This window comes from Carcharodon carcharias, chromosome 1, assembly GCF_017639515.1.
Source record: "Carcharodon carcharias isolate sCarCar2 chromosome 1, sCarCar2.pri, whole genome shotgun sequence".
NCBI classification, from domain to species: Eukaryota; Metazoa; Chordata; class Chondrichthyes; order Lamniformes; family Lamnidae; genus Carcharodon; species Carcharodon carcharias.
In genome coordinates this window covers 245,891,460-245,915,346 of record NC_054467.1, presented here as the reverse complement: position 1 = coordinate 245,915,346, position 23,887 = coordinate 245,891,460, and the positions used below count along the sequence as shown (strand labels likewise).

General features: G+C 40.6%; 1 protein-coding gene and 1 long non-coding RNA gene across 2 annotated transcripts in view; one reads left to right on the top strand and one right to left on the bottom strand.

Annotated features, from left to right (window-relative positions):
• atrn (attractin) overlaps positions 1–23,887 on the top strand; it is a 366,964-nt gene that overhangs the window by 312,397 nt on the left and 30,680 nt on the right. Inside the window, exon 27 of the mRNA XM_041191464.1 lies at positions 4,523–4,630. Within this exon, the coding sequence (XP_041047398.1) occupies positions 4,523–4,630 (108 nt within the window). The remainder of the gene's footprint in view (positions 1–4,522; positions 4,631–23,887) is intronic.
• Positions 20,025–23,887, bottom strand: part of LOC121279917 — a 78,702-nt gene continuing 74,839 nt past the window's right edge. Inside the window, exon 5 of the long non-coding RNA XR_005943525.1 lies at positions 20,025–21,431. This is a non-coding gene — a long non-coding RNA (uncharacterized LOC121279917). The remainder of the gene's footprint in view (positions 21,432–23,887) is intronic.

Genomic DNA, 23,887 nt, shown 5'->3' with positions numbered 1-23,887 from the left:
GAGCCAAAACAGAGACCCTAAATTATAGAGTTCATAAGTTTTGGAAAGGTAAACAGAGGACAGTGGAGCACAGAGGTAAATTACCTTAGATAGGAACAATTTTGCATTGAAGTGTGAGAGCGGACTAACTTTTTTTTTACTTTACATAGTATCTCAACCCATATTACTTGAAAACTATATAGTAAGTAGGTCCTAAACATGACTTGCTGTAACGTAATAGGCAAAATTTTGTTGCTGGTTGATGCTGTGCAAAGAGTTAATAGTGAGCAGTCCCCAGCTCCCTTCAACCATTTGTGAATTTGAGAGTCCTGGCATATACCAGCCCTGTGCTGCACACGCTTGAACTGATGCATTCACATGGGTATTTCAGATGTTGATAAGTAACGGATATTGATGGACCACCGTGCCTTTCTCAATGTAACCTGAGCTCCAGATGAATTATTGAGTATGACGTTTTGACCTTTTCGACAAAAGCCCCTTGGTGGTTTATCACATGTCTGTGTATGTTCATATTTCTCTCTCCCTCTCTCTCTCTCTCTCTCTCTCTCTTTCCCCATCTCTCTCACTCTCTCTGGAAAGTGCTTCAAATCTGTGGGTTGTACCCTTGTGTTTCTTATAAAGGAAGACAAAGTGATTGTGAGAAGCAGATTGCTTTAGTCTTTAGCGTAATTATTCCCTAAAGCGATTCTTAAGTGCTTCTTCTTGACAACATCACAACCAGAAAGCCAGCTGTTAAGATAAAATATGATAGTGAAAGTGACAAATCATATTCACTCTTCAAGAATGAATTACTGACACTTCCTGTCTGTTTTATATATTTTAAAAATAAGCGCTGCTTAGAACATTATGAATGGTGAGGAAAGTGAGCCATTTAAAAGTAGAGAGCAACCAAATCATATTATTCTAATATGTATAATATGCATATTATTAGGGATGGGCCTAGCCAGCAAAGCCCACATCTCTTAAATGAATAAAAAAAAAAGTTGATATTTTAAAATGTTATATTGTCAGTGCAGTAACAGTGCAATAAGTTTGAAGTACTGAAGCATCATTATGTTACAGGAGCTAGAGGTGTATGCCTCATGTGACAACTGAAATTATATAATACAGTATGTTATCAGGACAACTTGGAAAGCAACTGAAGAATCTTCTGCATTAAATTCTCACTTTCAATTCGGGAAATGTAATCTCAAACAAATTCTGTTTGATGGGCAGGTGAACTCTGGCTAATTTTGTAATTAGTGTGACTTTGAGTGATTTCAATCAGTCTCTGACTAAACACTTCTACTGGCCTCCTTAAAATAAACCACAAAACCATCATGCGGGAAGTAGAGTAAAACTATCCAAGGTTTTCCTTTTGTAGGCTTCTGTCCAATACAGTCTGGGTTATTTGGTAAAATTTATGTTTTTCTGGTCATCCATAGAAGCTTGCATTTTAAGAGGAGTTACGCACCTCGTTTGTGTACTTCTACCCACTCTTTTCCCCATGACATCCCCAACTCAATCTCTCAGTTTCTGATTTGCCTGAGAAGTGCTTGCTTTTGGAGACAATGTTCATAAATTCTATGTAGCCTTTGCCAGCTGAAGTCAGTTCAATTTGACAGTTCCCTCTAATTATTATGGAGCTATTTTTAATGTTGGAAGTTCTTGATTTTTTTGCTTGTTCTTGCATTAATCCTCCTCACGACCACAACAATGATGTATGCACCCTGGAGAGTAGTTTGCTTGAGCATTAATGGCCATTAGTTTTGCCATTGGAAATGCAGGAAACAGCAGCGTTTAAAATTGATCATCGTTTTCCAAGGTCCTAAGCTACAAGTCTTGACTTGCTGAAATTCTGACTCCCACTGATGTACTCATGGCCTTAAATTCTTGCCAATAGCCAAAGTTCCAGTAGAGTATGAATGTTGCTTTTTAAAACCCAGTTAGACAAAATCATGTAATTGGAAGGAGCTAAAGCAACTAACTTCTGGCAAAGCTGTTCAAGTTTAGTAATATCCAATTTGTGATTTAAAAAAAAAGCAACCATTTACAGTGGAATTTGAAAGTACGCCTAAGCCAAATAAAACCATGTGAAAACGCTCCACTGGTTGAAGTCATATGTAGCACAAAGGAAGATGGTTGTGGTTGTTGGAGATCAGTCACCTCAGCTCTAGGACATCACTGCCGGAGTTCCTCAGGGTTGTGTCCTCAGCCCAACCATCTTCAGGCGCTTGATCAATGGCCTTCCTTCCATCATAAAGTCAGAAGTGGGGTTGTTTGCTGATGATTGCACAATGTTCAGCACCATCCGTGACTCCTCAGATACTGAAGCGGTCCATGTCCAAATGCAGCATGATCTGGACAATATCCAGACTTGGGCTGACAAGTGGCAAGTAACATTCACGCTACACAAGTGCCAGGCAATGACCATCTGCAGCAAGAGAGAATACAGTCATCACCCCTTGATGTTCAGTGGCATTACCATAACTGAAATGTCTGCAGCAAGTATGGTGGCTGTAGTACAGACCAGACAGATTTTAGGTATAATTGCTGGTGCTCCCCTGATTTATTCGGTCTCTGTCTTTGCAGTGATGCCTTTGTGGCAACAGAGGAAGACATTGCCTTGAGGCTCCAACTCTTGATGTCTGCCTTTTAATTCCGTGAGGTTCAAAATTTCTATTCACAGGGATTTTTTTTTGCTAATCTTGATGGATAGCATTCTATTTTTTCTCCCTCTGCCCACTCCAATTAATATTTTATTCATACATAGACCAATTTCAAAAACAGTTCAACTCACGTGAACAATTTTTTTTTGGTGTGAGCTTCAAGTTTGGGTGCAGCCTATACACAGGGATGACAGTGCATGCAGTATGTGCAGGAGGCCATTTGAAAAATTGTCAGATTAGTTTCCCAGGAATTTTCCCAGCTTTGGATATCTTTGGATGGAGCCTGCTTGACCTTATAGGTCCATGTGAAGCATGGAATTTTACAACACAAAAAGTCCACTTGGCCCACCACTTCTGCACCATTTCTCTGAGAGAGAGCTATGCACTTAGTCAGAACAAAGCTTTCTATATGACTCAGGGTCTATGTGACCCTGGAGACCCGGGTTTGAATCCACCACGGCAGATGGTGAAATTTGAATTCAATAAAAATCTGGAATTAAAAGCCTGATGATGACCGTGAAACCATTGCTGATTGTTGTAAAAACCCATCTGGTTCATTCATGTCTTTTAGGGAAGGAAACCTGCCATCTTTACCTGGTCTGGCCTCCATGTGACTTCAGACCCACTGCAATGTGGTTGACTCTTATATGCCCTCTGAATAAGGGCAGTCAGGGATGGGCAATAAAAGCTGGCCTAGCCAGCAATGCCCACATCCCATGAACGAATAATATAAAAATATTATGTTGGCCTTGTGTAACATGGAAAATGGATTGTGAAAATTGTCATCAACTTTTTGGATTTATTTTTTTCTAAATTTTTAAACTGAGTAACTTAGGGCCAGATTTTACTGTCAAAATAATGTTGAGGCTAATGGCTCTTACCAGTTTTTGTGCATAATTGGTATAGAAATTTCAAGTGAGCAGGGTTAAATGCAAATATGTATGTATAAATTGCTGTCTAAGATGTCCTGCTCCCCAGTTAACTTCATGAAAATTACAGTTCATTGTCTGCCTTGCAATCACATGCACTGAATGTCGTGAAGGTGCTTTATTTGCGTGGTAGATATGAGTTAAAATCACCACAGTAAGTTAAATGTCTTCATTTCAAGCCTTTTAATTAAGTGATTCTTCATTATTGCTAATCAACTTCTCCAACACTGAAAAATTAACAATTGGAAGTATTAATTGTTGGGGATTTTAAACCTAAATTTTCTGTCCTTCTCTTCATTTGTGCCCAATTTTGGACATTGAATTCACCTACTCTAATTTATACTGCCTTCTTGATGTTCTCATTGTTCTCAATTCTTTAATCTGATTGGTTTGGGAGATACCCTGTTCGCTTAGGTCTCAGAATAGGTCTCTATTCTCTCTCTGAAAGTACAAACTGATAACATCAAAAACTGAGCAACATTTTGAGCTGAAGGATGCAGGAGCAAGTCTTATGGCAAATGCCTTGCTACAGAAAATTCTGTTCTATTTCTGCAATTATGATCAGTCATTTTTCTCAGTGCAGAGGTAGCTATTTGAAAGTTCTAATATGAATAGCTCTTTATTTTCTTCAAAAATAATACACATGTAAAACAAATTAGCATAATTTAGAGAAGCACAAAATTGGCAGTCATTAATGTACCTTTCTCTGTCTACCTCTTCTCCCTCCCCCACTTTGGTAAACAAATTTAAGCAGCTACAAAGGAATATGGGATTTGGTGTGTGGTACAGAACCTTAATGTTAGCTGATGATATACCTGCTGTGCTAAATGAGCTGTAATGCCATTGGGAAGCCAGAGTGATGGCTGTTAGAGAATCATGATACATAGTTAAGAATGATACTATGGACTTTGCTGTTTATCTTCTGTGTATACTTGTGTCTCCTAGCAACTTCTACGAGAGATGCAGCAGATGGCCAGTCGCCCTTTTGCCACCATCAATGTTGCCTTGGAGACAGAAGAGGAGCCACCTGATCTCATTGGAGGAAGCATCAAGGTAAGCAGAAGTTGCTTTGTTTGCCTATTATTTTAAGGAAGAACCATTGATAAATCATTGTTTCTGCCTGTGTTGCTGGATTATGTGTACGTTTTTGTACCATTTGCAAAGTGTCTGACTGACCCAGTGTTTATTAAGGTTTGTGGTACAGAGCTGTCGACTATTCATAACATTGCCTCTGTTCTCTCTATCAACCTGTGTGATGAAACTCAAACACTTACCTTAAGCTGAATTCAGAGGTTGGGAACTTCAGTTCCAGAGGAGCCCCGGGCTTTTTGCGCATGCGACACTTGGGAAATGGCCGCACATGCGCAGTTCATTTATTTTACCACCTTCGAGCCAGGAACTGATCCTGCACACCTGTGCAGATGCAAGGAAGTGCAAACAGTGTGAAAAGCAGGTCAGATGATCTGAACTGGAGCACCAACACCAAGTGGGTGTCCCAGGGAGAAGTCTCAAACCAAGGAGAGGCACAAGAAGAGGTCTCAGAAGAACTTCCCAGCTAAGGGACAAAAACAGCGATCAGAAATAGGTCTCATTAAGTTAATCTAAAAGAAAGGAGTAGAGTAATAGGCTCTGAGTTAAAGAAAGCTGCAGTGAGCAGACTTGAAGTGAAGTGGGCTTGAGAGAAGCGCTGAGGATCCAAGAAGTCTGCGGAAGGTTGATGACTCCATGCTGTGGGTTGTTGGGGCAAAGGTTCCCCTTTGAATCAGTGGTGTTCTGCTTAACACAGCTTAGAAGATGATGCTCGAGTGTACCCAAAAATCTAGAGAAAAGGAATCTCAGAAGGCGAGATTGAAATCCTGTGAGGTGGGCCATTGTAGAAACTGCCCAAGCAGGAGCGACTTTTGGAAAGAATTCCAAGGTGAGATCTTCAAATGTGGAGGTTGGAAACTCTTGTGAGAAAGACAAAGTTTCAGTGAGATTAGTTGGCTCACAATGTGACAAACGCCTGGATGGGCTGTGAAGAAATCCATGGAATCTACGTTGGTCGCACCTGCCACTTATTGAGGGAGATATGTCAGAGAGCGAAGACAGGGATTTTGAGTTCTGAGAGAAGAAAATCTACAAGGTTATTGAGACAGTAGTTAACTGAATAATCAGTCATAAGACTCAGTAAAGTGATCAGTTTACCAAAGGTGATACTGGAAGACTGAGTTTGGGGAACTCAATTGTTTGCTCTGAAGAAACAGTGAATTCAGAATGCAGGTTTTGTGTGTCTCGGAGGGATACAAGTCGAGTGAGAAGAATTAAGTAAATGCTCAGGAATTCATTGGAAGAAAACTTTGCAACTGCGCCAGTCCCAAGTGAGAAGCCTTTGTGTCAAGCTAGTGGTAACTCTTCTCTGGTTTGTGTGTCTGTAAATATATTGCTGGGGTAAAGGAATAGTGTGAATTTGAATGGTCATCTTGTGTTTGTATTGAGATCTTTACAACCTTTATGCCTGGTGTAATATAGTTCACTTTTCTTGTGATGCAGACTCCTGTGAATTTGTTCAGTAACTTTCCTTCACGGTTTCTAAAAAAAAAAGTTAGGATATATCTGGGAGCTGGCTTGTCGAATATTAACATCAGCTGGGATCGTAACACATGGAGTACACAATACTGCTATAAAGTGTGGCACTGTCAATTCATCAGGGCTAGGCTACTCCTACCTGGAGGAGAAAAAAATAAAGTGAGCAAAGAAAGGTTTCCTGAAGAGAGGGAGCTCATATTACTTTAAGTGAGAGTAATGACTTTCAGGTTTCTTGGTCTATTTCAGTGACATTTTATATAGGGTACAATACAGTGAAGTAGAAATTATGCAGAATATCATCATAAATTCAAAACTACCATTTTCCATTTCTAAGACACCCCTCCTTCCTAGAGTTAAGAGCACTTCTCATCATGGTGGAAAACAGTGCAAAGGTTTGGTGTAGATCTGCAATCTGTCAGATTGCCTCTGAAAAGGGGAGCAAGTGAGCCAAATTACCTTTGTCTATCATGGCACTCAACATATAAACATACAAAAATGATGGACAGAAAAAGTTTGTAGGCCACATCTGAACTATCAATTCAGCTCAGGATAAGATGCAATGGTTGCAAGCAGCTCGTTTCTGTCTGAGACAATGGAGGGTGGGGTTGGTGGTAGTGGTACAGAAGTTTTGATGGGGGCAAAATATAATGGTTTCGGTCTCTCTGGTGTTTTACTGAACAAAATTGCAGCTTTTTGTGAACTGCATGACAGTCAAGCAGTCTAGGAGCGAGAAAACAAGTGGAGGGGTAGTCAAGAGAGTGGGTAGAAAGATTGTCATCAGCAATTAGATGCAGAAGAGGCGTGCATTTAAGATGGGGACCCTTGAAGTGTTGGTAAAATTGGTAAAAATGCTCTGGCTATGGTTGGACAGGTTAGAGCTGAAAGAACCAAGGCAGCCCTATTCAGGTAGATAGTGGAGCAGAGACAGCAGATCAGTATAGTTTGGCAACTATGTCAAGGGCTGCAGAGGGGATGAGCACGGATAATGCATCAGAGTCACAATGCTGCTTCTGGCTTTGATATTGTTGTGGTAAGATTGAAACCCTGGCTGGTTGATGATCTGTAATTAAAAAGCTGCTTTTTATTAAGAGCTTCCATATCACGGAAGAAGCTTCAGGCCAATCCACATCCAACATACTGCTCTAAGACCTGCGCATGTTTTGAAACTGTGACAAATATTTTCAAACAATCAACAGCATTCTTAAAAAAATAGTCAATTTGCCCTATCTCCCAATGTTAATGGATCCTTTTTAAAAATTCCAGGATCCAAATCTTTACCAAAAACAACTCCTCCTTGGGGCATAACCTATGGTGTGTACCAAGTTTCATTGAAATCTGCCCATTAGTTTTTGAGATACAGTGTTTCAATCAGACTAACAAACAGGGGCAAAAAGCATTACCTCCACCCACCTTTAGTGTCAGAGGTAATTAAATGAGAAATTAGAATTTTTATTTTTTTAAGAGACTGGTTAGAATTTGGTTTAACTGTGTCACAACTGTTGTTGAAGCAAAGTTCATGTTTTGAGAATAAGCAGGAGACTGCAAATAGACCAGCTGGTTGAAGGAGAAAAATAGTGATGCAGGCTAAGTGGCCTATTTCTGTGCTGTAACATGCAGAGACTTATGGTAATTATTGGGTGCACCCAGTTATAACATTATGTTCTTGTTTGGCTCATAAGGGTTTTCAAAGTAGGATGTAAGGAGCATGTGTTTCCACAGTTGATGTTTGAACCTCATCATGCTCTCTCCCCTCTGTGTTCACAGCCCCTTTACCCTCTCTGTCCTCCTACCCAAATTCCCCTTCCACGCCCAAGCCATACCTTCTTTTGTATCCAACCCCTGGAAAAAAGAACTGCTCCCCAATTCATTGAAACCTGCACTTTCAAAATCCGACTGCCTAAACTTTGGCCCTCCAACATTTCTGCAGCAGCAGCGACACACTCACCTCTACCTTCGATACCCTAGTCATCAGTAAAAACATTACTCCATCTCACCCTTGCCATTCCCCAGTTTTGGCTCTCATTTTCGCTCCATTAGGTCTAAGGGACGCAGGCTTGAAAGGATTTGCCAGGCAAATTGCTTCGCCATCTTTTTGGATCCTACTCTTGTATGTTATAATTGCTCACCATTCCAGGCTCATCCTGGATTACAAAGATATAACCCTTGGCTTCTTTTCTCCACTGCAAACCATCTTCTTAAACCCCTCCCCCCAACAATAAGTGCGAGAGCTCAAGGACTTATTTGTTACTAAAGTCAAGACCATTCCATCAGCTGCCTCTGCCGCTACTCTCCTTCCACTAGCCCACCAAGCAAAAATTCAAAGCTGTCCCCTTTTTCGTTCTTTCCTATCCCCCCTCCTGCACTCTCCAAGCTCACCTTGTCCATGAGATCCACTCTTCAACCTTATTCCCTCATGTCTACCACCCCTCCTGGTTCCCATGTTAGCCGATACTCTTAATGGTTCTCTCTCTTTGGGTGTTGTCGTCCTCTTTAAATCTGCCGTCATCACTATTCTCCTCAAAAAAAAACTACCTTTGACCCTACCATCCTTGCAGATTGCCGCCCCTCTCTAAAATCCCTTGTAGTGGTTCAAGAAGGCAGCTCACTACCACCACCTCAAGGGCAATTAAGAATCGATAATGAATGCTGACCTTGCCAAAGATGCTCAAATCCCAAGAAGGAATTTTAAAAATTGACCCGAAGATGAACCTCCAGTCATCACTAAGATTGCCTTTACCACCTCCAGTACATTGCCCGATTTCAACTTGCTTCAGCTTATCTGCTGCAGAAAGCTTCATTTTCATGCCTTTGTTAATTCTAGACTTTTAGCTATTCTAATGCTTTCCTGGCTGGATTCCCACATTCTACCCTCTGTAAACTTGATGTAATCTAAAACTCTGCTGCCCATGTCTTAACTCAGACCAAGTCAGTTCATATATTACTCCTGCGCTCACTGATTAAGGAGAACGTTGCAGTGATTGAGAAAGAGGATGACCCAGAGGGGTCGAGGACAGAATCTATTTGACTAGAGACAAGGAACAAAAATGGTGCAATTATATTGCTTGGTGTAGTCTATAGGACACCAACTAGTGGGAAGGATGTGGAGGAACAAACTTGCAAGGAAATTAGAGTAGCAAAAATTATAGAGTACTCGTACCGGGGGACTTATATTATCCCCAAATAGACTGGGATAGTAGTAGTGTAAAGAGCAGAGAGGGGCAAGAGTTCTTAAAGTGTAATCAGGAAAGTTTCCTTCAGTATGTTTCCAGCCCAGCAAGGAAGGAGGCACTGCTAGTCCTGGTTCTTAGAAATGAAGTGGGCTAAGTAGATCAAGTGTTGGTTGGAGAACACACAGGGGACAGTGACCATTGTATCATGTGTTTAGGCTGACTATGGCAAAGAACAAAGAACAGTCCAGAGTAAGAAAAATTAGCAGGGGAAAGTTAACTCCAATGGGCTAAGAACAGATATGGGCCAAATAAATTGGAGGTAACGGTTGGCAGGAAAAATGGTAGCTGATCAATGAGCTACCTTCAAAGAAGAGATAATTCAGACACAGTCGAGGTATAGTCCCTCGAAAGGGAAAGGTAGGAAAAACAAATCCAGAGCTCCCTGGATGACAAAGGAGATAGAAATTAAGATAAAGAAGAAAAAGTGTGCTTATGACAGGTGTCAGGTAGAAAATACAATTGAGAACCGGGCTGAATATAGATGGTTCAGAGAAGCAAATAAGAGAAGCAAAGAGGCAGTTAACATAAAAGGGAATCCCAAAGTCTTCTATAGGCATATAAATAGTAAAAGGAGTAGGGATGATGAGGGACCAGAAAGGAGGCAGAAGGCATAGCTGAGGTATTAAAAGAATACTTTGCATCTGTCTTTACCAAGGAAGAAGATGCTAAAAGAGGAGCTAATTCAGGCAGTACAAGGTTTTAAAATTGAAAAGGTGGAGGTATTAGATAGATTATCTGTACTTAAATTTGATAAGGCCCCAGGACCAAATGAGGTTGCTCCCAAGGATACTGTAAGAAGTGAGAATGGAAATTGTGGAGGCAATGGCCATAATTTTTCAATCTTTCTTAGACTCAGGGGGTGGTGTCAGCTGACTGGAGAATTGCAAATGTGACAGCCTTGTTGGGAAAAAAAAGGGTGTGAGGATGAGCCCAGCAACAACAGGCCAGTCAGTTTAACTTTGGTGGTGGGGAGACTTCTAGAAACAATAATTCAGGACAAAGTTAATAGTCACGTGGACATGTGGGTTAATTAAAGGAAAGCCAGCACGGACTTAGGGAAAATCATGTTTAACTAATTTACTCGAGTTTTTTGAAGAGGCAACAGAGAACGTTGATGACGGCAATGCTGTTGATGTGTATATTGGCTTTTAAAAGGCTTTTTACAGTGCTGCACAACAAACTTGTGCGCAAAGTTATAGCTTATGGAATAAAAGAGACAGCAGCAAAATTGTTACGGAATTGACTGAGCAGCAGGAAACAGAGTAGTGGTTAACAGATATTTTTTGGGCTGGAGGGAGGTTTGTAGTGGAGCTCCCCAGGGTTCAGTGTTGGGACCCTTGCTTTTCCTGATATATATGAATGATGTTGACCTTGGTGTACAAGGCACAGTTTCAAAGTTTGTGGATGACACAAAACTTGGAAGCATTGTGAACTGTGAGGAGGATAGTGTAGAATTTCAAAAAGACATAGACAAGTTGGTGGAATGGACGAACAGATGAAGGTTATGTTGAACTTGTGAAAATCATTAGTTCAACTTCAGTTGGAGTATTGTGTCCAGTTCTGGGTATAACACTTTAGGAAGGATATGAAGGCATTGGAGAGGGTGCAGGAAAAGTATCATGAGAATGATTCCTGGGATGAGGAACTTCAGTTCTGAAGACAGATTAGAGAATGAAAGGGCACAGATTCAAATTAATAAGTAAAAGAAGCAATAGTGATATAAGGGAAACCTTTTTCACACAGCGAGTGGTTAAGGTCTGGAATGCACTGTCTGAGAGTGTGGTGGAGGCAGGATCAACTATAGCATTCAAAAGGGAATTTGAGTATTATTGGAAAAAGAATGTGCAGGGTTACATGGAGAAGGCTGGAGAATGGAACTAGGTGAGTAGCTCAATCGATGAAACGATGCGGACACAGAATCAAAGAGTGCAGAAGAGGCCCTTTGGCCCATCATGTCTGCACCAGCACATGAGAAACACCTGATCTACCTACCTAATCCCATTTACCAGCACTTGGCCCATAGCCTTGAATGTTATGAAGTGCCAAGTACTCATCCAGGTACTTTTTAAAGGCCTGCCTCCACCAGCCTCCCAGGTAGTGCATTTCAGACAGACACCACCCTCTGGGTAAAAAAGTTTTTCCTCACATCGCCCGCTAAACCCCCTGCCCCTCACCTTGAACTTATGTCCCCTCATGACTGACCCTTCAACTAAGTGGAACAGCTGCTCCCTATCCACCCTGTCCATGCCCCTCCTAATCTTGTACACCTCAATCAGGTTGCCCCTCAGTCTTCTCTGCTCCAAGGAAAACAACCCAAGTCTATCCAACCTCTCTTCATAACTTAAATGTTTCATCCCAGGCAATATCCTGGTGAATCTCCTCTGCACCCTCTCCAGTGCAATTACATCCTTCCTATAATGTGGTGACCAGAACTGCACACAGTACTCCAGCTGTGGCCTCACCAAGGTTTTATACAACTCCAACATGACCTCCCTACTTTTGTAATCCATGCCACGATTGATAAAGGCAAGTGTCTCATATGCCTTTTTCACCACCCCATTAACATGCCAATGGGCCAAATGGCCTCCTTCTGCACTGTAACATTTCTGTGACCTGCATGGCCTCCTGGTTAAGCAACGCCTTGATTGTAAGTCCTCATCCTTGTTCTAAAACCCTTCCATGGCCTTGCCACTCTGTAAGCACCAGCCCCAGAAGCCTCTCAGATATCTGCATTCATCTAATTCTGGCATCTTGAGTATTCTCAATTTTTAATTTCTCTACCATTAGTGGCTATGCTTTCAGTTGCCTAGGCTTTAAACTCTGGAATTCCCGTCTTACACTGCTCTCTCAGTTCTTTTAAGACACAACTTAAAACCTAGCTGTACTGATTGTGTTTGGTCATCTGGCCTTTCTTTATTTGGTTCTGTCATGTTTTGTTTCTGTGAAGTACCTTGGGTCATTTATTACGTTAAAGGTGCTATGTAAGTTTTTATTCAGATAGCTGTAAACATTCAATTACTCTTAGCAGAAAATTCACCCAGAATCATCCAATGAATGGCATGTATCAGCATGGTGAAAGTCAGTCACATTGTATTGACAGTGTTCATCTTAGCACTTTCCCCGTGAGGAGCATTTCATACCTTGCAAGTGTGCCTTATGAGGTCAGCTCTAGCAACAAGCTTTAACCAGTTCATTACCAGCTGGTGAAATGAGATTAGTTTCTTGAATCGTATTTCATGATCTTTGACATTTCTGATTCTATCTGTAGTTTGGTGCTTTCCTGGAGATTTTCAGTACCTAAACTAATGAAAGTTATTGGCTAGTAGGGTGGAATTGTGCAATGATAGCGACTTTAATTCTGTTTTGCTCTGTCTGCGTGGTTTCTTGCTTTCATGTTTTTGTTTGAAAGTGCCAAAAAGTGTGTATATAATGGCTCTTTTGAGCTCAAGACATGTCAAAGCATATCAAAGATAATGAAATTTACTTGCTATGGCAATTTAGGAATGACGAAAGTCTTTTTGTACATAGGGTCTTGCAAGAAGCAAGAACACAAGAGAGAGGAGCATTCAGTGAGATCATGGCTGATTTGATGGTGGCCTCAACTCTATAAACCTTGAGATAGTGACCAGATATTTCATTTTAGTGACTTTGGTGGTATGAATGGAGGGATAAATGATAGCCTGGATAGTTCTCTTGGGTGATAATGTTACCACGGAATGAAGGCTGACACCCTAAAGCATGCTGTTAGCCACAGGAGGGCCATGCTGGACCATGCTTCTGTCAGTTCAGAGAGATATTGGTGAAGACACTGAGTTTAGCTCCCCCGCCTTCCTCTTTGTAAATCTTTTTCCTTTTGGCATGGTTTGGAGATAGTGAGGAAATAAGTGTTAAGCTTAGATTTAAGAAAAGTGACTTACTGAGTAAATTCTAGTTTCACTGTTTAAATTGCTCATGTACAGGAAAGCTGTTGGGAATTTCACGTTGTCTTCTTGAGATTAATGTTGTGATCATCTGCAACTTCTTCAAGTGAACCTTGGAGCTTAGAACATCTTAGGTATATTCTTCAAAAGTTCCCCTACCAGCTTTGTGCCTTTGTGACTGACTAAGTGAGCCTCAACAGATCTAAGAAAAGTGTCTGAAAGTAGCCGACAGTAGCCTAAACTAAGTTGCTTTACTAGCTGAAATTCATGAAACATTAGAGATACAAATATTCAAGCAAAGTCATCCAAGGTATTGAAATTTCATTTTTGATGCTTCTGTTGGTTGAAATAAAAAGAACTGGAAAACGTTTAATGCTATATTCATTTCAGTATGGTAGCTTTATTGGGCAGTTCTACATAGGTTTACATTACATAGGATATGTGACACACAAACAAGCTGTTCAGCTCAGCCAGCCCATACAGGACTGACATTTATGCTCCACTCAAGCCTCCTAATATACAAACTTACGAAATGGAAGCTGAAATAGGCCATTCGGCCCCTTGAGCCTGCTCCATTATTCACTGAGATCATGGCTGATCTGTTTGTGTTTAAAATTCCACGTTCCCATCTACTCCCGATAATCTTTGATTCCCTTGCCTAACAAGAATCTATCTACCTCCGCCTTAAAAATATTGAATGACCCCACCTGCACCACTTTCTGAGGTAGAAAGTTCCAAAGTCGCACAACCCTCTGCCTCTGAGAAAAAAAAATTCTCCTAATCTCTGTCTTAAAATGATGACTCCTAGTTTTAAAACAGTGCCGCCTACTTCTGGACTCACCCACAAAGGGAAACATCCTTTCCAAGTCCTCCACCTCGAGACCGTTCAAGATCTTAACTACTTCAATCAAGTCACCCCTCACTCTTCTAAACTCCAATGGAAACAAGCCCAGACTGTCTAACCTTTCCTCATAAGACAACCCACTCATTCCAGTTATCAATCTAGTAAACCTCCTCTGAACTGCCTCTATCTTTTCTCATCTGAATCTATCATGGTAACCCTCTTTTCCCTCAATGCTCATCTAGCTTCACTTAGTATATATCTATACTATTCGCTTCAACCGCTGTCTGTGGTATCGAATTCCACATTCTCACCACACTTGAGTAAAGAAGCTCCCTCTGAATTCTCTTTTGGATTTCATGGTGATTATCTTATATTGATGGCCTTTAGTTATACTGTTCCCACAAGTAGAAACATTCTCTCTTGTGTTCACTCTTATCAAAAACTTCCACTATTTTAAAGACCTATATTGGCTTGCCCCTCAGCCTTTTTCCACATGTAAAGAAACCTTTCCTGGCATGTATACCCACACATTTCTGGTATCATCCTTGTAAATCTGATAATTCAGATAATTTCCAGTTTTGTAATTCATTGTTAATGCCATGTATTTTCTTCTAAAAACATGAATGAAGAGAGTCCACTGCTGTAGTTGGCATTTACACTGTCCTATGCAATTCAAGTTTGATCTGCCACAACCTGCAAGATTAATTTTAGATGCAGTCATTGGCTATGCACTGAAGCCCAACTAGAGTCCAGTCATACTATTATGGTCTCATTCTAATTTGCTTAAGCCTAGAAGCATACTTCAGTTATTTTGATTACCGATGCAAAGGTCCAACGTGATGCTTTCTTAAGGATATGTTTACACATTGCCTAATTCTGTCACCAGCCCCAAAAACATCTATACTTGTGTGCTGAAGGTGCTGGGTGATGGTCCTACAAGCACCAGAAATTATCTTGTACCTTGCTCAAATGTCTATTCTTCATGCATTTCCGGGAGAATGGTATATTCAACACACTTCTGAAGCACTAAAACTGTCAGTTTAACTTTCATTGTATTCATGAATTATGATATTTTGTGACCTTTTTCATTTTTTCTGTACATTTAGTTCTGTGAAGGTTTCTGACAACCTCATGAATTGTGTAATATTTTTAGCTTACTAGAAAATAGTATTCTTTTAAAATTGCTTCTACTCCTTGTCCGGTTCACTGCTGCTAATCGAAAAAAACCATGGCCTGGATTTTACGGGGTGGTGTGTACTGCTCGCCCAGCTGTTGACTGGGAGCTGCTGGCCAATCTGCTTAGCCAGTTTCTCTTGAAGTCCCATCAGCGCCAGAACTCAGTATTGGTTACTGCTGGGACTGCAAGCAGGCCCAGAATGTAGGCCCCAATGGATCCCAGACTCTGATAAGTCAGGGGTATTGGGCAAGAAGGGATCGGGCACCTTAGGGAGAGGGGTCGTCGTGTGGCTGTGCAGCCAGGGAGGAAGGAATTGGGGGGGGTACTGTCTTTGGTGAGTGAGGGGTTGCCCAGATGTGCTAAGGGCACCACTCCAAAAATAGTACCCCCGCCTTCCTTCCTGCCCTTTTAAAAACTTTATTGAAAGAGTGGCTGCCCACTCTCACCTGCCTGTCCATGTCAAACATGTAATGGCGTGGGCAGCGTAATACTGAGGTCATTAGGCTTGTAAACAAATTCATTTGATCCTTAATTATTTACTTACATATAGTATATTTACATGTTACATATATTTTGGTGCCCGTTCTCCACATGCCCCCCCCCCCCCGCAACCCAATATTATGGGGATCAGAATCAGGAGTAGGTAAGAAAGGTGGTGGAGTAGCCACCCCTTGTATTTTATGTGCCCTTGCCAAAAGCACACCTGGATGGAGGGCTGCAAAATTCAGCCCACTGTGTTGTGTGCTGCCAATTTCTTGGTGTTTGGAACCATGTTGGCTTACAGTAGGAGAGGGCTATGCTCATTGTACTTTTATATGACTACAAAATTGGATACTTCAGCTTTTAAGAGTTAGGAAGATTCCTGGGATTTGGGAAGGGAATGGAAATGGTGCATTCTGCAGCCATTAGTACTTTGATCAAGAACAAGACTCTGGGCGAATGGCCAAATTTGGGTTTGGCAACACCCGAAAGTTGAGCTCGTGTGTGATGTGTATATGTGGGTGGCCCTAGGATGAGGGAGAAGTGAGGGAGGATGCAACAACCTCAATTGTTACTGCTTCCATTGTGGCTGCATTATTTGGTTGACCACTTTGGAACTGCATGGCTCTTGTGAATAGGTATGTAATAGGTAGGGCAGGGTCACAACTTGAGCCAGTGCAGAAGGGAAACCTGAAGCGAAGTATCACAGATGAAGTCCTTTGTTGAGAGAAGACTTGTTTTAATTAGTGAGCAACACCACTGGAGATCAGCTAGTAACCAAAAAGAACTCTTAAAAAGTGACATCCAAAAAAAGTATCAGTATTTTGGCCATTTCATCAGTGCTGAAAAGCTACAGAGGGCAAAGTGGAGTGCAGCAGAAAGAGGGATCAACCAAGGTGTAGTTGGACGACAGATGTCACAAATTGGTCAAAGACATGCTATAATGGGTATGTAAGGATGGCACAAGACAGATGAGCCGACATACCATGACAACAGATCTTTTGATCGGAGTAGCTACAAGCAGGGCAGGACATCAAACTTTTTTGAAGAGAATGCTGCTTCACATGCACTACCTCCCCACCCCAATCAAGATGACTTCTTGGCCAACATGATGTGGCTCTGACCTAGAGACTAAACAGCTTCTGGTTTATATGGTGCCTGTTTTCTGTTGGGTGGCACTGGATTCTGCAGCATATCTTGATATTATTGGGCCAGAGGAGAGAACCTCAGAGATCCTTGTGACAATTGTTGGAATTGTGCTTGCAAGCATGCATGTGAATATCAGATGCAAGTTCGATGTATCTTCCCCTATCACGGGCACCTACATTCACTGTCACACTTCATATAGGTGGAAAAGCATTTTGAGTGAGGAATTGCATAGCTGTAATCCCCTGTAGAATTACCCCAATACAAGTCGCATCTTATAGAGAAGTTAAAGGAGAAACTAGAGAAAAACAGCTAATTTGAATAGCAGCGTAGCTGTGTCTCATCCCACTTTGATGTGACATTTTTTGACTGCAAGTCTGTGAGTCAGAAGAACCAGGTAATAGAGTTCAGCTGGCCCATTTCCAAAAAAGAATTGCTACCTTGATTTGAATTTCTGTATTCTCATAAGTTCCCATGACAGAGCACTAACACTTTAGAATTTCAAATTGTACTATTTAACAGTCTTCCATTTATATATCAGCTGTTGATACTAAAAATCAACTGAAACCAGTATTTATTTTCTGGAGCAGTCAAGTGTTCATGGTTGTGATTAGCTGAAGCCTGAGGAGTTTTGTGCAATTTAAGTGCAACTCAGTGTAAAACTGATAAAATACTGTTACAAGTTGTGTTTACTTTGGTAATGATAAATTGGTCAGATGAAACCACTTAATCACTATGCAAAACCTTATCCAGGTGTGCAGTTTACAAACATTGACAGCATGTGCATTGAAGTATTTGATGAACGCTAAATCCACAAGTTCCTCTACTTGCAAGTAGTTTTAGAAAAACTATAATACAGAGTTCCAAAGGCAGTTTACTACCTGTCACACAATTGCAGGTTACTGAAGTAAAATGGCACCATTTGGCTCACAAGATTCACCTACACAATACATAGCCTGCAATCTAGATTTATTCTGAAATGTGACTTTTAAGGTCATTTTAACTTGCAGAAGAATGAAAGCCTCCAGTTCTTATGAATTTTGTGTGTATATATTCCTATCTTTTCTATTGAACAAAGTTTGTTTTGTTACAATCTTGCATTCTAAAGTAACTCTAATGAAGCTTAAATGTCGAATGGAGTTAACAAGAGGTCGCAAGCAAACACCTTGTGAAAGACTAGATGCAGAAAATCTCTGGCTTACATCTTCCACAAAGTTCATGGACAACCCGCAACTGCATCCATACAAACCATGTCAGATGCAGGTACTTGATGCACAAATGGAAAATTATAAACTCTCCAGTGCACATCTGTAGTTCCGCACAACAGGCCAAGAAGCATATAATGGCTCAGTGCCTGATTCTCACATACAAAGGAGCCTTCGGAGTGATGCACTCTGCTACTGCTGATGCAATTAGCTGGCTTAACCACCTGAATTAAAATTATAATTGTTCCTCTATATCTACATCAGCCATAAGAAAGAGAGACTGAAGTATGCTACTGAGTCTTGACTCTGTGTTCCTATCACGTCAGGAAAGCTAGCTAGTGCAGTCAAGCGTACATATTGAATGCCTTAGGAACTTTCTGCTGTCTTGGATGTCATTGTCAACAGAGACTGATTTATATATGTCCTGGAGCAAGTGTTATCATATTCTCTTCTACAGACGGATGACTGATAGAGAGTGGGAATGTTGATGTGACCAGTGTTGGTGACATTGCTGTCAGGTGGATTTGAGTTGTTGGGGGTTTATGCAGTTTTATGGCTTATCAAAATGTTTGGTAATTCAATTGTAACTTCAGAAAACCACACCGTACATAAAATTTCAATAAAAGTTACAAGTGCACATCAGATGATTCAGTTTTCTGCAACCAATTCTGGAAATTCTGTACACTGAGTGCTGATTATACTGTTGACTGTGTCTGTAGCTGATTACTCAAAGATTTATGGCCTGCACAGTATCTCACTTGATCTGCTGTATATCAAAATTATATCACTATATTTTGTTATAGTGAGCCAAGCCAGCACAGCAAGTGTTTGTGAATCCAATTTACCTTGTAGCTAGAGCCCCACTCCAACCCCCTTTTCTGTCATTAGCAATTTTCTCCATAACCAAATTTCAGCATCTCACAAGCTGGATGATTGAGCCTTGCCTACTGACAGGTTGATGAAATAGTAAAAGCTTCAAGTTCAATTACAATAAACAGTCAGTCTTGGGATTGCAACCTTTTGATGAAACATCTAGTCAATTTCTCATCAAGATTTTAACCTGAAACTGACTGCATACTTCATCAAAGAGGTTTCATTGCACCCTCGAGATGGACAGTTCACGACAGTTGAATTGAAATGACCGCTTTTAAAATGGTCTTATTAAGAGATTCAGTCAGTATGTCAACAGAGATGAAGCATATGGTGTCTGATGGTATCACATTTAATTTATTGAGGAGTTGATTTTGCATCCGTTCAGGTAGGCTAAATAGATGATTAAGACATGGAATTTCATTATAAGTGGGTGGATATTTCGAAGAATAAAGATTGATGCATTTATATGTGATACTTTTCACTTGTTCAATGTGGAACCTCTCTCAGAGGGGTGTGGTAAATTGTTCTGCAGAAAGGCTAAAACAGCAGTATCTAAACTAAGCTCAAAGGCTGCATGCAGCTCAAGTGTCCTGGCAATCTGCCCTTCAAAACTCCAACAGATTCTGTTCCATTTACAGATGAACCAGCAACCTTCTGACTCTGAGGTGAAAGTGCAGCCTCATAAACTCAGTAATAACATTCTCATCTCTAGGTCAGAACATTGTGGGTTCAAGCCTCACTTAGCACGTAATCTAAGTTGACAGTTCACTGTAGTACTGTACTGATTGTGTGGCACTGTGGGAGGTGCTGACCTCTTGGGTGGATGCAAAAAATCTTGTGGTTTAAAACTATTGGCTGGTTATTTATCCCATTACTGACTGACAGTTTGCTGTTTGCAGTTTGGTTGATGAGTTCCCCTATATTACAACAGTGCTTACACTTCAAAAGTACCTAAATAGATAAAAGAGGAAATAAATCCCAAATATTTCAGTCAATTTGTTGGTTTGTCCTGGTTAAATTTTATTGGCCTGCAGGCTTGTGAATGATTGTTCTCAGTACTGTTGAATAAATCTTTAATGAGTGCATATTACTACCAACAATTTAAGATTTATGCAAATTAATTGAAACAAGAAGTTAATCATCATGTTCTACAAGGCTCTGTATGGAGCCTCCCAAGAAATGGAGCACAGGTCACAGAATCAGCCTGTAGTATGCTAGCCATGTACACATGATCCATCTCAAAAGCTATGTATTTAGGTGACTTCCCAAGATACAAAGCTGGTGATGTAGAGGGTATAATATTGAGCCATTGAATAATAGGAAATACAGAATAACATAATTCACAGAAAATGGTGGAGATGGCCCAGCCAGTCAGTCTGAAAGCAAAAACAGCTTTAAATTTCAGGTGAAGCCATTTGTCAGACCATTTCATCTGCCTCACAACAATGATGATCTGTCTTTTTGTTTCAGGCACTGACCCATCTATTGTTCAGCTTTTCCTGGTGCAGTTTTAAAACATTGTCATTTTTTTATATCTTTGTTGTCCAAAAGCTACGCTATCATTTCCCTATGCTCCCTTAATTCTGTTACATCAACAAATGTATCTGTACTATATGCAGTGTAAATGCCTCTCTATTTTTCTGTGTGAATTTTCATGATTGAGTGAACAATAAAACTTGACGTGTCAAGTGATCATACTGACATAAGTGCATGTGATGCCCTCTCACACTTTTTTATCACTAGTACTCGCTTTAACTTAGATTGTGAGAATCTAGCTTCTGAGCCAATATTCTACATTGCTAAATCTCTCTCCACACCTTGGCTAGGGACCAACAATTTTGCCTCCAGGACCCAAACTGAACAAAAGCTTGGATGAAAGGAACTTGAAATACTAAGCTGCAGATGCACAATTCTAACACTGTCAGCTTCACTCAGATAAGAATCGTGTAGCATACTTTGTTTGCGTAGAAGTGATGTAAGTGTATTTGTTCATGGATCTGTGATTTGATGTCCAAGCAATGACCCCTTCTTGTGCTCTGCTAAACTCCCTGAAAACAGATCAGTGCATCAAGGTTCTTTTGCCATCAAACACAATTGGCTCAGGGCCTGTATCCAGGCAGTTCCCCAAAATTATTCTTATTGCAGAAATATTTTTTAAACTCAAAAGAGGACAAAATCATTCAAACAATCCTGTGTATGGAGCCATACTCCCGTAGAAGCCAGTTGTAGATGGATATAGAAAAAGAGAAAGATCTTCTGAGCACGCTCAGTTGAGTGTAACTGTAGAAGAACAGCAGAGATTGATTTGATGCGATTTGCTGAAATCCTGGAAAAAGTGTAGAGCAGCTTATATTTTGCCAAAGGAGTGTGTCTCGTCCTCATTCTCAGACAATGTCCTTGTTGTTCCAGAGCTGTAGAAAAGAACATAACCCAAGGAAAGTCAGAAGAGGCTCAAAAAGGAATAAGAAAATCTTGCAAGGGATATCAAAGCTAACAGTAAAAGTTGTTGTAAATATCTTGAGAAAGAGTGGAGTATAGGGGTTTGCAGATCTAAAATTAGATACTTGTGAAACTATAATTGCTGAAAAGAAGTGGCATGCTTGTTAAGTGAAAACTTTGTTACTGCAGAGAGACAACACCAGTGGAAATAATTCAAGAGAAGCAACTTCGATTTTATATGTTTTTAAATGTTAATGGAGAGTATAATGAGACTTGAGAAAGAATAATCTTGAGTATTGCTGAAAAAAGAGACATGAAAGTTTTTGTCTTGCACTCGTCAGGACACTTCAAGAATGCCAATATAACAGCGCACTCTTCACACACAGTATAAATTGTTGTATTTCTTTTATATTGGTATTCTCACAAAGTGTCCTGATGAGTGCAAGCCAAAAAGCTTCAATATGTGTCTTTTTTTTTAAAGCAATACTCAAGTTCTGTACTACCAAACGACTAAAGAATAATCGCCAAAATCTGATGGCTTCAAGGCAAATATTAAAAAGAAATAGGTAAGGAAATTACAGATGCATTAGTCATAATTTATTAAAGCTTTCAAGATTCTGGGATTCTTCTTTTGGATTAAAAATCGCAAATGTTGCATTAAGACAGGAGGAAGTAGGAAACTGCAGACCTCAGAGTCTTCAGTTGTAGAGAACATAGGAACAGGAGTAGGCCATTCAGCCTATTGAGTCACTACGCCATTCAGTCAAACCATGGCTGATCATCTACTTCAACACCGCCTTCCTGCGCCATCTCCATATTCCTTGATGTCATCGGTTTCCACAAATCTATCGATTTCTGTCTTGAACACGCTCAGAGATTGATCTTCCACAGCCTGGGCTAGAGATTTCCCAAGATTCACCACCCTCTGAGTGAAGAAATTCCTCCTCACCTTAGTCTTAAATGGCCACCTCTTATCATGAGATTATGTCCCCTGGTTTTAGATTCACCAGTTAGGAGAAACATCTTATCTGCATCTGCCCTGCAAGAATTTTGTAACTTTCAATGAGGTCACCCTCATTCTTTGAAACTCAAGAGAATACAGATCCAGTTTCCCCAGTCTCTGCTCATAAGACAATCCTGCCATCCCAGGGATTAATCTGGTGAACATGCGTTGCACTCCCTTTATGGCAAGTATATCCCTCCTTAGAGAACGGGACCAAAACTGTACACAATACTCTATTTGAGGTCTCATCAAGGCTCTGTACAACTACAGCAAGACACCTTTACTCCTGTACTCCAATCCCCTTGTGATGAAGGCCAACATACCATTTACCTTCCTAATTGCTTGCTACACCTGCATGATAATTTTTAGTGACTCATGAACAAGGACACCCAGGTCCCATCAGGCACCCACACTTCCCAACCACACACCATTTGAGAAATATTCTGCCTTTGTTATTTCTGCCAAAGTGAATAGCTTCACAATTATTCACATTATATTCCATCTGCCATGTTCTAGCCCATTCACTTAGCCTGTCCAGGTTCCCTTGAAACCCCCTTGCATCTTCCCCATAATTTACGTTCCCACCCAGTTTGGTGTCATCAGCAAATTTGAAAATATTAGAATTGGTCCCCACATCCAAATCATTTATGTAGATTGTGAACAGCTATGGATCTAGCATTGTTTGTTGCAGTACCCCACTAGTAACAGTCTGCCACCCTGAGAATGATCTATTTATTCCTACTTTCTGCTTTCTGTCTGTTAACAAATTCTCAATCCATACTAGTATATTTCCCCCAATCCCATGCATTCTAATTTTACTTTAAATTTACCTTCTGTGTGGGACCTTATCAAAAGCCTTCTGAAAATCCAAATACACCACATTCACTGGCTCTCCTTTATGAATGCTACAAGTAATATCCTCAAAGAAGCTCCAAATTTGTCAAACATGATTTCCCTTTTATAAATCCACGTTGACTTCACTCCTTTCCCTATCTCTATAATCTGAGCTCCTCTAATTCTGGCTCCTAGTGCATTCCTGTATTTAATTGCTGTTGCGTTAAAGCCTTGGAATTCCCCCCATATGCCTCTCCTCCTCTCTCTCGCTATCTCTCTTTTCTCCTTTCTACCTCCCTTTCCTCCTTTAAGACACTCCCTGAAATCTACCTCTTCGACCAAGCTTTTGGTCATCTACCTTCGTAATAACCTTATGTGTTTCAGTGCCATATTTTGTTTCATAATGCTCCTGTAAAGCAACTTTGGGCATTTATAAATATAAGTTGTTATTGTGATGCCCTCTGTGGCTCAAGGCTCATTGTCTGAAGTGCTTGTTAATTATTTTTCAACCTCATTGGTTAAGTTGATGCACAGTGTCTTGCCCTGAACACAAAGGTCCCTGATCTCCTGTAGAGGTTGGTGTTCTCTAAT